Below are 14,522 nucleotides of genomic sequence, written 5' to 3'. Positions count from 1 at the left end.
GGTATTCAATCTGTTCACAAACAGATCTACCTGACAAGGATCCCAGATCTCCATCAACCTCATAAAAATTGACTTGTTCACTGTCTAATTGCTGGAGTCCCTGTAATTTTGAGAATACAAATCAGCCTCTACATTCCTCAAATCCTGAATATGTTCTGGCCTGAACTAGAGCACTGTGGCTCAAACAATAATCCCAGAAGATTTTTGCCAGGTGTGCCAAATCTTTCTATCGCAGACACCCCACTTCGTTCACATATCTCACTGCTGATACATTGTCCATTCTCAAAAGCACCTTGCACTCCGTGAAACTCCTTATTGCAAAGGATCCTGCCAAGAGCTCCAAACAACTTATACGAAGATTTCTTACCTCCTCTGACAAATACCACTGATTGAAAACGTGCCTCCCAACATGTAAAACTCGCATCTGACTCTATAATCATCTCCAGATTCTCTCCAAATGTAGCTTCTTCATTCCAAGCATCCATATTCCTTTACCACCACACAAGCTCCCCTTTTGCTTCCTCTGTAAACTCTATCTGTTCCGAATACGTCAAACCATTTCTCAAGTGTTTGGCCTTAAGTCTATAAAGTGCTTGATAATCCAAAGGTCTTGGTAAACCAGAATGGGGGATGACAACAGATCTACCACCCTTGCAAACATCCTTAACGAAATCACACCCAAATTCAACACCTTTTGAATCTCTTTTCTTATCCTTTTTAACATTTTTGCTGAGTAGCTTCAACTGACTTTTCACTGTATCCACCAACAAACCTAAAAACTGCATTTCCTGATGTGGAATCAAACACAACTTTGTCTGTTCACTACAAAGCCTAGATCCTTTAGCAACGGCACTGCCATCTTCGTATGTTCCACAACTCTTAACCTGTCCTGCTCCATTACCAGAATGTCATCCAAATAAATTATCGGACACACACTTTGTTGCCTTAAAAACACTGCCACCGGACGAAGCACCTGAGGGGCGGAAGAAACAACGAAAGGGAGACAGAAACAACTAAAAGGAGACAGAAAAACTTTCACATCTTTCCAGCCCATCTGAACTGAAGAAACTTTTGATGTCCTTCCCATATTAGAATCGTCAGATAAGCATCCTTCAGATCTAAACGAGGCATCCAATTTTCTATCTGTAATACATCTCTCAATATATGCATTCCAATGATGGTACTATACCCAATTATTCAGATACCTCAGATTTATTATCAGCCTCATGCCTTTGTCTTTCTTTTCCACTAGAAAAATGTTGCTTACAAAACCGTCTAAGAACCCTTTTACTTCTACAATTGCTCTCTTTCTCCTTAACTCTAGAACCTCCATGCTTATCAACTCTGACAAATCTGAACTGAATCTTCTATTTTCTGGAAGTCTGTCCGGGACTAGTTCCTCCTCAAAATCTATATGGTAGCCCTGAACTATCTTGAGAACCCAAGGATCATTTGTTATCTCAATCCAGGTCTGGTAAAAGTGAACAAGTCTGCTGCCCAATTTGAATTGGATAACAGAAGGGTCTTGACTTACCTGATCCCCGCCACCATTTCAACTCCTCAGTTTTTGTCTCTGGGGAAAGAAACTCCCTGGCTGAAAAAAGGTCTGATACTGATAGGATCTGTAGCTTCTTGAAAATTAAGTTCTATTGACACCCTGCTGATGGCCAGGGAACCGATCTCTCGTTCACCCAGTCCCTCCAAAAACACCACGGTCAAAGATCTTTTAAATATTTCGCTGAGACTTCTGCAGGGAGCTAAAAGGTCCCACATACTTAGACATCTCTTTAATAAAAGCGTCCCCAAAGAGCATTCCATTTACCTCCCGGCCTGCCTCATTATTGACCAGTTCAACTAATTTTGGATCTATTTTTAATAGGATACTTTCCCTGCTTTCTACTGAAATGCCTGTGTCAGCATTTCCCAAAAGACACACAAAGGACCCACCCTCTCAAGTCCTCTACATCCAGAGGTTTCCTCATAATATAGGCTTCCTCTGCCATGTCACAAATCTTTGTCAGTGAGCCAGTGAGATCCAACAGCTTGTCTTGACATTCTCAGACCCTTGTCTAATCCTTTCCTTGGGTCTCGACCCCCTTTGCCAATAAAAGCTAATATTGTAGCTTCCAGATCTGGGGTTATAGCAATCTTATTTTATAAATTTGGTCTAGGACATTCAAACTGTAATCCTATCTTAGGTCCTTTGGAAACTGCTTTTACAGTCCAGTCTCCACTTATTCTACCACGTGCGGAGTCGGAGTCCATTCAAGGGAAAGTGGATGTTTCAGTAGCATTGGGTCAAACATGTAATCTCCCAATGGATCAGTAAAAGATCCAACATCATCAGCTTTATTCCCTTCAACCTGCCCTGATCACTGTCCAGTGCCATTATCTTCCACATCAGAATAAATTCCTGAAGAGCAGCTTAATTCCGGCTCTTCACTGCCAGAAGAGTCATCGCAAAGGACGGTTGATTCTCTGCAAACTTTTAGATTTTTTAATATTCTTCTCTGGGCCCTTTTTCTGGTCCTTATGCGTGTCCATGACACAACCTTGTTTTGTGCAACCACAAATGCTCATGTCTGTCAAAGCAAATCTACTTTCCTATGTTACAACTTGATCCTGCTCACCTTACCCCCTTTCTTTTCTACTGGACCCTCTCCAGCAGACCAAAATCTTTTATCTTGACTCACTATGCCTTTAGCTTTAAACAAAATCAGCAAATGTTTTCTAAATTTCTAAATTCAAATCTGCTGGGAACTTATTCAGCATATTGCAGATTGTATCTTCCAATGAAATATCCATTTCAACCACACTATTAGATTCTGACATTTTGTCCAACAATCCAAACTATGAGGAACCTTTTCAATATTAGTTACTAACTACCCTAAAATGCACCAACTGCTTTTCTCAATAGAAACTACATATAAATATCTAAAAACAAACTAAACAAGCAGTCCCAATAGTTACAATGCAGCATAAAGCCCTCAATTCTAATAAAACATTCACCTTTGACCACTAGCTGCCTCCTCTGTGAGAAATGTTACAGTTTAACTGCCAATAGTAAATTTAGCGTAAACTGTAATCCCAGAGATTCCATTAAAAATATTGGGTGAATCCCAAGGCACTAAATTGGCCATCATGTGCGTCGTGCACGTCATTTTAATGAAGTCCTTCTTTCCTTTTTATTACTAAATATACAAGCTCTTTGAGGACTAGGAGAAATATCCGAAAACCTGGAACAACAACAATGATCTCTGTTTCACAAAGACCCAACCATGAGAGTGAGGAATTTATTTTAATTCAAACAGAACTAGCTCACATTTAAATTAAATGCTGTACTCGTGCTCAATATGATCAGAAAGAGTGAGGCGCATGCTAAGAAATATAAAAACCCGCACAAGCTGTTGTCACCAGCCGCAAGCCACACTAGCGTTCACCACTCACCCTCTAAAGGATAGAGTGCATGCGGTGTGCAGAATCAAATCCATCTAGCCCATGAGTCGCAATGGAGCAATGAACGAAACAGTAATGTGGCAAATAAACCTCAGCCAAGGGTTAAAAAAAAACAACAAAAAAAAAGTACTTTTCAAACGTTATTTAAGATTATGGAATATGACACAGAAAATCAGTCTCAAACTGAGTCTGTGAAGTCCACTCTCCTTATATGTTTGTGACTCAAAACTGTTCAAACCTTTCAAATACCTTTAATACTTTCCAAAAGAATGTAACCTGTACATTTGAAAAAACAATCAGCAACAATTAACCAATCAAATCATTTTCCTATACAAGACATTCAATTTGTACAAGTAATGAAGAAACTACTTATCTCTGCGAGCAGCAGCAAAACAAGAAGGAAGATGGTTGGAGGTTCTGACCTTTTGTGGAGTTTGGAATTTTGTTAAAGTTCTATTTTCTTTAAAGGGGCTGCTGTGAGTAGTGGCAATAAATGACATTGCAATAATGTTAGGCTCGGTAGCGTCAGAAAATCTCAGTCACAAATATGCTCACATTACACAGCTGCATCGGAACTGAGAAAACAATATCCCTAGTCTCAAGAGCCGAAAACTAATACAGGTACCTCATTTCTGATTACAGATTTAAGTACTTCATTGCCAAATTATATTTAAGGTACAATTTTGGTGCTGATTGGTTTTACTGATCCTAAGATACAGTTTAATAATGGAATTACACTTTACCTGAACTAGATATGGGGCATGCAGACAAGCTGTCAGTTGTCAGTGCTGCCTGCAAGTGGATTGAAAGGAGATAATCATTGGACCTCATTATTCTACATTGCAGTTTCAATAAATAACCTCCTAGCTGCAGGAGAGGCTGTCCTAGACTAATATTGCAAACTTACAAGGAACTTAACATTACGACACCGGCTCCTACTGTGGGCCACAGCCTCTTGTTTATGCCACCCGGAACTTGGGACTCTTTGATTGACTTCAGCCAAGATCAGATATTAAAACCCTATACTTCACCTTGAAAAACATGTATGGCACAAAGGATCTTAATTTAATACAATTGATTTTGAAGTAATTGAGTAAATAAACAACCGAAAGAGACAAACAAAGAAAACAAAATGTAAAAAAGGCTAAAAATAACGAATGAAAGGCTGAACAAAAGGAAACAAGATTAAGGAAGAAAAGAACAAAAAAGTTTAATCACAATTAGCATATTGTTTTGAAATTTTTTGGTTGTGAACCAAGAACTGATTTTTGCAAACTCTAACAATTCAAAGCATTCCACATTAGCAACAAAGTAATGAATGACCTACATTTTGATTATACATCATGTTAATTAGTAGTTGTAGATTGTAGATGCTTCTTTAGAGAAAGGGGATTGGGGGAGAGATTATAACCCTTTATGTGTACGAAAACTGGCGAGATCAGTGTTTAGTAGGAGAAATGATCAAACTGAAAACTGAAGAGGGCATGTGAAAAACAACGATGACTAAAAGAAAGAGTTGTACTTACCGTAAAAGGTCATAATTATTACAAATCGGATATTCTTATACTTCAAGTGTGGTACTTGTAGGCAGGGTCCGACTGGCCTACAGGGAAATCAGACTGTGCTCAATGGGCTGCTCTGACAGGTTAGTGTGTGGGCTGATTTTGTTTCCACTCTTTGTAAGCCTTTTTTATGGTCTGTTGTGCCGGTTTACTGTTGGTTTCTCCAATATTAAAACAAACATTTCCTGAAGCAAGCTGAAATTCATGCAGTCTTCCTCACTTTGCAAAACACATATGCAGTGTGTCTTTACAAGTTCAATATTGCACAGATTTCTAAACATGGGTCGATTTTTCAGCCATCTAATTCACTAACGGGGGCCACTTTTATTTTGGTGTCTGGGGCTATTTCTGTCCCGGTTTGACCCGGATTATAGTCCCAGTGATTATTAGGAGCTACAAATGTTTCTGAAATGTGAACAAGGACCATTGCAACAATGATATAGCTGACAAACAAAATGCCTTTTTTTTTTTTAATTATATTCTTCCTCACTGGAAAATTGTAATAATTTTTGAGAAATGGAAAATAACTACCTTACATAGGTATTATTTATTTTTCAAATATATTATATTTTATAATAACCAAAGAGACAAAGGGCTGTGAGCAAAACACACTTTAGGGAGATTTAATAAACAAATTAAGATTAGTTAGTAAACTTGTGACAACTCTGAGGCTAATTTGCGATCCTTGGAACATTATCAGAAAACATCTAAAAGGGGAGATCACAAATCCAAAAATAAATGTACTTGTAACATTCTTAGTTTTGAAGGCCACAGACTGTTGTGCCTCAATTATCCACAAATGCTTTTTCTCCACAACTCGTATGTGTTGGGTTTGTTCCTTTGTCTTACTGATAGTGACAGGATTATTACATTATTGTTTTTAGTAGTAGGCAAAACTATAACTTCATCGTTGGAGTTAGGTGAAGTGCAAAAAATGTTATAGTTCACAAAGTTGGGAGCTTTGTGGCCTTCCTCCAAATTTTTTTTAGGGCAATTGATTTTCTTAAAATGATTTTTCAGGATATTTTTCCCAAAAAATATTTCGTAGGAACATTTTGTGGCATTCCTCTCCTGAAACATACTACTTTAGTATTTTTTTTACCCACCCAGAAATGCTATGATGTTGATAGAAAAAGCAACATTTTAGGTAAAGCTTTCATGACTTTGCCTGCATCGAAATGTTCATGTATGCATGCATGAGCTCAATTGGTGCCAACACCGATAGCCCTTTGACCTCAATAAAATACATTTTAATTAATAAAGCCTCTTAGAGTAGCATAACGTGCACTTTTAACAAACATTGGCAATGCCAAAGGTTCTGGCTTTAAAGGAATGTTCAATGGTAATGTGAAGCATTACAACTAAATAGCATGGGAATATATGTGTGTGTGGAAGCAAAGAACTGTTATATAATATTGGTGTAGGTTAAAAGGTCATTTGATAATTGCACTGTCAAGCCAGACCTAAACCTCAATCTAGGTTAATGACTGCCCTTCTTCCATCTGTGCTGCTTCCAGAGAAAATACCATAAATGATCTAGTTGTGTGTGTGCCCCTGTAAGTTCAAGCTCAGGAAGCTGGATAATAAATGATCACAGATGTGTGGAAGGCAAGCAGTTTTTTGTGAAAGCGCACAACTTTTGCCCAATCAGAAACACGTTCTCCTGGCTCCCAATATGTGGACGAAGTCAGAGGCCCTCTCTAATGATGCTGATGTAATTTTCTGGCGACAGCTGTGCTGTCAAGCCCGACCATAAAAATAGATGCACTATGGATAATGTTTCTTAATTAGATGTAGTTTCAGTAAAATGTGCGACACAAACAGATAAGATTATTTTATTTTTTTTATTTAAAGAGAAAGTAAACCTTAAAACTTGAAGGAAGAGGTATTAATGTTGCATTTTATCTGCCAATAATTTTATACTAATACGATTGTGGACACATCAACAATCAGATATGTAATACTCATTTTGTCCTTACAAGAAAAAACATAATTATGGAACCAACCTTTGCAAATGCATTTACAGTTTTGGTGATTGCATGTAGGTGCCCATGTTAGTTTAGGAACATTTCCATTTACTTGGGCATTTCCATAACAATTAGTAAAAATTACATTTGAAGAAGTCACATGTCACAAACCTGTGGTAGTGCTGAATTGAGCTGCCTTTGAAGGGAATCCCTGTCATATATGACATCTTGCAGTCGTTGCTGGGCAAGGTTTAAGCTCTCCTGTGTCTCCCTTAGGGTGTCGAGGAGGCGATCTCGCTCATCTAGCATGTTCACCATCAGCTGCTCGAAGTGAGAATCCGAGTCTGACCCACTACTCTGGGACCCCCTTTGACTCAAGGGGGTATCCTCGTTTATCGTCGGCATTACTTCACACATCATGCCTGTAAATTAAAATGTATACATACAGGTGTCAGAATGAGAACACTGCTTTCAAGGAATCTGTGACTGAGTTTCACAGACATTATATTAACTATTAAGGTGGAGTTCATATCTTAGACATAAAGAAGGTGCAGGGTGACACTATTCAGGGGGGTCGCACTTAGGCCAATGCCTAGAAATATCTGCGAAATATGAGAGGCTTGTTGGTCCCTCATAGTAATCTGCAGAGAGCCACCCCACCATCATTTTGTTATGTCACCGGTTCATAGTCTTCCCCTCTTGGCACATAGCAATGTGATTGTGAGAGATCTATAAAACACAGTGGTTCCAGAAAAAAAAACAAAGCTTTACATTCAATGTACTAAGCTTCCTATATACCAAATTGAATTTGTCCAGTGCCAAGCAAAGCTGAAGTATTGCACAAGCAAGACAGCAGCTTTTAAGAACAGAAAGAGGTATGAATGCTTCGTGTATTAGTGATTTCCATCCTTTAATTATCTGCATTTACCTTATTCACTCAGTCTAAATAGTCTACCATTTCTTCCTGCACTGGGCTGTTGGTAATAAAACACAAATGAGAAAGTTCGGAAACCTTTCTAACCAGACCTACTGTTACAAGGCACATGGACAGCATGCCAATGGACATTTTGTATGGTCAGTTCTGCTAAGAACAGGAAACATTCAGCATTACGCAATGATCACATCTTTCATTCATTCAAATTTAAAGTGCTCTAGAAAGGATGCTGACCTTCAGCACAGGGAACTTTTTTTTCAATTCGCTGTTTTTTTGCAGCAAATAATTACAAATATTTCAAAAGAAAAAAAGCAATTGGCGCCTTGTAAGATCCCAGCTCCATCATGAATACAATCCAGGTAAGTAGAAAATGGTTTTAATTCACAGAAACACCTCCTGCAGATAGGACAGTGCAAGTTCGACTGGCTCTCCGTCTTGCACTGCATGATCAACATTATCATGGAATACAGAACACAGAGAGAAATATAACAGTGTCATGTGCACATGTCATGCTGGAGACAGATTACAAAACCACACTATCGCCTTTAACAAATGCAGGCTGTAATTTTCCTGCTATGCCATCCATTGCAGCACTAGGTACAGATTTCTATAGCTTATATTAGCAAACCTATATGAGAGCTAGGTCATTATACACTAAGCATCATCACAAAATAAGTCACTTTTTACACTCGAATGCAATGCAACCCAGTCTTATTTCGCAGTGTAACCCACATGCCTGTGTAATTATAAGTGATTTGCAGAAATTCTGCCTCATATATATTAATGAGCCAGGATTCCATCCGTGCACACTTCAGAATGACTTCACATGCAAGGATGAAGGCCTGCGAGGCCCAGCAGACTTTCTTCCTATACTTTGCATTTAGAAAATTATTTAATACCGCCTGTGTCCCTTAAAGGCACAGAAACTACAATACTTTAAAAAAAATCACCATTATGTAAAGAGGTGCGTGAAGTGGTCCTCCCTGTGGCTGCATATTCGTCCCCATGCCTACAGCTGGACTTCACAAAGTGAAAACTGTATTTCAGGGAAAGCTTCCACTTAACAAATGGACACCAGTCACATTAGAGCTTTAGTACTACAGCAATTGTTGCAGTAACATTAGCAACTCAGATACATATCCAGGTAGGTCATAAAGAAGCATTGGGAAACCTATTTCATGCCTCTTTATGAGCTGCAAGAACTCGCAATGTGAAAATCAAGGGTCACAAATTATTTACGCTCATAATGTCCATTTAATGTAGAGGTCTTCAACTTTTACTTAGAGCCCCCTACTCAAAATATTTGGAATCAAGCCCTTCACCCAAAACGTTTCACAAAAGTTTTGGATGAAGGGCTTGATTTCAAAACATTTTGAGTAGGGGGCTATTAGTGTGGATTATGGCCTATTTAAACGTTTTCTAAGGGCCTTTCTAAGGGCCTTATTACGACTTTGGCAGTCTTATGACTGCCACACTCACAATGGCGGTCTGGACCACTACCTACACAGCGGTCCCACTGCTACATAACAACTCATGCAGTTGGATCGCCAGGGATCTGCCAGCTCTGGAGGTGCCGGAGATTCTAATCTACTAGGGCAGCGCTGCATGCAGCGCTGCCCTGCGCATTACGATCTCGTTCTCCCCCATCCTTTAATGGAGGTAGCACCACCATGAAAAGGCTGGCAGAGAACAGGTGCAGGGGGCCGCAAGGGGGTCCCTGCACTGCCCATGCACTTGGCATGAGCAATGCAGGTACACCCTGCCCAGTACCATTGTAATGTTCATTGTCTTCTTTGCAGACAGTGAACATTGCGAGGGTGCTGATGCACCCTGCTGGCTACAGCATTCCTGGCAGCTCGATTATGAGCCAGAGACAATGCTGTAGCCTGTTTCCGGCTAGGCTGGAGCGCAGAAACCTAGGTGTCTGCCCACCAGCCTACAGGGAAACTCTCAATGGGTCCGGAGGGAAGGTAGCCAGTGTGGCAGCAACCTCCTTGTTGGAAGTTCGGCTGACTGTGAAAACCATCTGCCGAACTCCTAACAAGGCCCTAAATGTGAGATTTATAGAACAGCAAATATATAGAAAACCTGAAATAGACAAAAACAATACTTCCTTTAATTTGGGTCGTGTGTCGGTTCACACTGGGCCTCAGCCCCAATGAAAGTGTACCTTCTACACTAATGATAGCTATGGCCCTAAATAGCAGGTATTAGATGTGGCATCCTTGGTGTGGTCTTCCCCCTAACTTTTGCCTGCAGACCTCCTGTTTTTGCTGACTGCTTCTACTGGCCTCTGAGCGCTTGTGCTCTTTCCTTAAAACATGATAACATTGGCTAACACTCAATTGACATATTTAATTTATTTATAAGTCCCTAGTAAAGTACACTACATGTGCCAAGGACATGTACATTAAATGCTTCTAGTGGGCCTACAGCAATTAAGTAGTCCTTTAAAGATATATTTTGCCTGCTATTGCAGAGCCTGTGTTTGCAGTTTTAAACTCCCACGTCGACCTCGCAAAATAAACCTTTTGCCGGGTCCCAACCTTCCTTTTTCATACATATAAATCAGTCCAAAGGTAGGTCCTGGACAGCCCCAAGGGCAGAGTGCAGTGTATTTGAAAAGTTGGACATGTACTTTTAAGTTTTGCATGTCCTGGTAGTGAAAAACTCTTAAATTCGTTTTTCACTACTGCAAAGCCTATCTCTCCCATAGGATAATATTGGAGTTGCCATATTACATTTTATAAGTGTAAATACCAAATGGCAAGAGAAACCTGTTTCTTGTGCTGTATCTCTTGTACCCTATTTTAAAATCCTAAGATTAAATCACAATTCTGAAAATGCCACTTTTAGAAAGTTAGCATTTTCTTGCATTAGCCATTTGGTGCCTGAGGCTTGTTTCTGGTCATATGACTGGGTGTAGTTGGCAGATGGGCTTTGTGTAATCCTCCTAGACATCCACTCCTCCTACACAGCCAGACACAATGGGAGCTTAGGTGTGACTGGATGGGCCATCAACGGCAGTATTGGAGGGAGGAGTTGGGTCCAGCCTCGCTTACACCTGAATAGGCTGTGTCCTGTTCTCACACAAAGGGCCAAACAACCCTGCATTGTCACCTCAGCCAGTTTGTAGCCATGGCAGGGGATACAGGAAAGTAAATGAACTTCAAAGCCACTGTCTAGAAGTTTCTCCCACCTTCCAGAACCAGGACACCAGTGCATAAAAGAAGGACCTCATATACCACCATTTAGGCACACTTCTGGAACTGTGGAAACATTATACAGCTGTGGTGCCACAAGGACTGCCACTCTGCTGGACTGGTACACTGAAGGAGCTGCTGCCCTGTTGTGCTGACCTGCTGCCGTCTTTCCGGAGGACGAACTGGACCTGCAGCCCATTTTGAGCCCTGGACTGCAGAGTGACTCGAAGGGCTCGTCTGCTGGCCTCCTGATCTCGGCCTCCGGGACATAAATGCTCACCAACAGCTCCTGAAACCATCTTTAGCAAGTTCTTGACCCAGGTCCTGGACCTTTGGTGTGGCTCAGCGGGTTCTTAAATCAAGCTTTTGGGCTCTTAATAGGGACTCATGACTGTGAATAGGCCAGTTCCCATCCAACTTCACCACTCACGCCAAACTTGATTGTGAGCTGCTGCTAGCCCATCACCTCATATCTCAAGCATCGCTGCCACAGAGGACTACGAACAATTAGTAAGTCCCAGCCTGCTCCTTAAGCCACATTGACCACCATCCACAACGCTTTCCTTACTCCCTGCGGCCCTCTCCAAGGCGAATGGGACTCTTGGCACAAAGCTTGAAATCGTAGACCTTCAGTGGGACTAATCAGATTGCATTCGACCTGGGCAATATTGCGGTCAGCCTGAATTTTTATTTTGACCCGGTCCAGCACGTCCTGATAGCCGAAGTTGGCAATTTATGCTTTTAGGTGCAATATTGCAGTTTAAACTTAAAAAATTCTTAACTCTGATTCTACTGATTGGATTTTTGTTGTTTTGGTCTTGTTTTATTTAATAATTTAAGCAGCTCTAGATCTCTAAGCTGATTTGTGATCTTTTTGTGTGGTCTTTTCACTGTTTTACTGTTTAAAGTGTTGCACAAATAATTTACACATTGCCTTTAAGTTAAGCCTGACTGCTCTGTGCCAAGCGACTAGGGGGTGATTGATTGTTAGTTTGTATTCTGCTTACCCCTTAACCGGACTAGGATTGTGGTTGCTGAGGACCAGGGCTCAGACTCCAGTCAATAAGTAACCCAATTTCTAACGTTGGTTATCAGCTGTGGGGATAGGACGTATGTTTGTGCAATGCCATACAGTGATTTGGTGTACACCACCATCCCATATCTAAGACCAATTCTAGTTTTAAATCCTCTTTGACTGGCCTTTTCTTTTTTCTAAATTCATTCTTACTCTACCTGACTGTTTGTATCTGTAGCACCACGTGCAAGGATGGAGTTTGAGCTTGCCAAGCTGGAGAACTACACTGTAACTGACCTTAAAGAGATTGCCAGAAGTGAGGGCTACCCACCAAAGGAGCAAAAGGAAGGCAGAGCTCCAGAAGGGTTGATGACATGGGCAGAGGCCCACCAGACACCAACAGATGACGAGGAAGGAGAGGAGTGTGAGGATGGATTAGAGCAGGAACCACAGGAGGGTCTTGTAATGCAGCCTTTTGAGGAGGGGGTTAAACTACTCCCAGGATTGGAAATCCCTCCCTGTGCACAAAGTAGTGTGTCTTCTAGGGGGCTCACCCAGGAAGAGTTTGAGGGCTGAAGGGAGAAAAGGAGGTCACTTAAATCAGGCCAGATTAGACCTGGAGAAGGGGGCAAAGAAACTGGTAACCTACAAGTTCTCCACTTCTTTCCATTCTCAAAGTAATGGACTTGTTGAGAGGTTTAGCAGGACCCTAAAAGGCATGATAAGGAGTCTAGTTAGTCCTATGAGGGGGAAGTGGGGCGTACTACCACCATACCTTATATTTGCCTATAAAGAGATACAGCCGAAGGGAGTGGCGTCAGTCCTGGTTAACTTCTGCATGGGCCCCCTGTGAGAGGACCTCTCAGTATGGTGAAGGAGAGCTGGGAACAAGCTCCCAGGAAGGCCCCTCAGGATGTGGTGAGCTACATGCTGGTACTCTGTAACCAGATACAGCACTTGAAGAATGTGCAGGAAAATCTAGAAGCCAGCCAGAAGACATGAAATAGCAGTATGACCAGAATGCCACTCTGGTTGAGTTTCAGCCTGGCCAAAAAGTAAGGGTATGGAGCCTGTGGAGCCCAAGGCCCTACAAGACCACTGTTTTGGGCCTCATTAGGTAACCTCAAGATTCCCAAGAACCCTTTCAACGGTTCTTCAAGTCAGCCTCCTTTCTTCCAAGGAGCAGAGTGGGTCAGTGGAGGGTGTCAGTCTCTATCCTACACTGAACCTAGAACAACAGAGAGAATGCTGCCAGTTGCTGAAGCAATTTGCCACTTTATTCTCCCTTCTCCCAGGACTCATTACATTGCGTACCCATAATATGAACAGAACAGTAAAATCTACAGGTTGTCTGATAAGGTGAGAGCCAGCATTAAGGAGGAGGTCTCCAAGATGTTGGAGTTAGGGGTTATTGAGCCCTCAAACAGCTGTTGATCCAGCTCAGTGGTATTGGTCCCCAAGGTTCTGTGTGGACTATCATGGGCGCAATGCAGTCACCAAGACTGGTACACACCCCATCCCCATGACTGATTAGCTCATGGTTCGGCTAGGAGCAGCCAATTTTCTCAGTCCCTTAGATTTGACATTTGGGTACTGCCCGATTGCAGTGTCCGAGAGAGCCAAAGAGGTCTGTGTCCTCTACCCCGCAAGCACACTTCCAGTTCCAGTTCAGACTGAAGAACATTCCTGCCAGCATTGAAAACCCTTGCCACCATTGAGAGGTTGTTCAACCAAGGCCTGGCTGGGTTGGACAACATCAGTGCCTTTATCTGGATAACAATGTGGTCTTCAGTTCCAGCTGGTAGGACCACCTGTGCTACCTCAGAGAAGTGCTTCAGGTTCCTGCAGAAGGAGGCCTACCAAGGACAGGAAATGCCACACAGGACAGGGTTCAGTGGTCTACTTATAGCACCAATTGTGAGGAGGCAAGGTGCTGCTCCTCTGGGGCCAGATTGAAACAAATCTGGCTTGGGAACCACCCCCTTCCCTTGCATCCTGTCAAAGACCCAGGCAGAGGTGAGAGTCTTCTTAGGCCTCACGGGATACCGCAGGAGATTTGTCACATTTGTCAAAGGGTATGGCACCATTGTTAGAGCTGACTTCCAAGAAGCAGCCATGCCAGGTAATCTGGATAGAGGTGTGCCAGCACCCTGAAGGAAGCCATGTGCACAGCACCCATGCTCAAGGCCCCAAACTTCTCCAAGGAATTAATTGTGCAGACAGATGCCTCACAGCATGGCATAGGGGCCATGCTTTCACAGATAAGTGAAGAGGGCCTGAATCAACCTCTAGCCTTCATCAGTCAAAAAGAAAGGTGGAGTGTAATAGAGGGAAGCCAGTGGTCTGGGCACTGAAGAAGCTGACACCACACCTGTTTGGTGCTCA

At 41.9% G+C, this 14,522-nt stretch overlaps 1 protein-coding gene across 4 annotated transcripts in view; it reads right to left on the bottom strand.

The window, feature by feature from the left end:
• Positions 1 to 14,522, bottom strand: part of PPFIA2 (PTPRF interacting protein alpha 2) — a 1,804,029-nt gene that overhangs the window by 1,630,319 nt on the left and 159,188 nt on the right. For all 4 annotated transcript variants that reach the window (XM_069228760.1, XM_069228762.1, XM_069228763.1 and 1 more), the window contains exon 2: positions 7,157 to 7,407. In XM_069228760.1, coding sequence (XP_069084861.1) covers positions 7,157 to 7,405 — 249 coding nt within the window. In that variant the 5' untranslated portion in view covers positions 7,406 to 7,407. The remainder of the gene's footprint in view (positions 1 to 7,156; positions 7,408 to 14,522) is intronic.

The sequence above is a fragment of the Pleurodeles waltl genome, chromosome 4_1 (assembly GCF_031143425.1).
Source record: "Pleurodeles waltl isolate 20211129_DDA chromosome 4_1, aPleWal1.hap1.20221129, whole genome shotgun sequence".
Lineage (NCBI taxonomy): Eukaryota > Metazoa > Chordata > Amphibia > Caudata > Salamandridae > Pleurodeles > Pleurodeles waltl.
The sequence above is the reverse complement of the archived record's forward strand: the minus strand, read 5'-3'. Positions and strand labels throughout refer to the sequence as shown.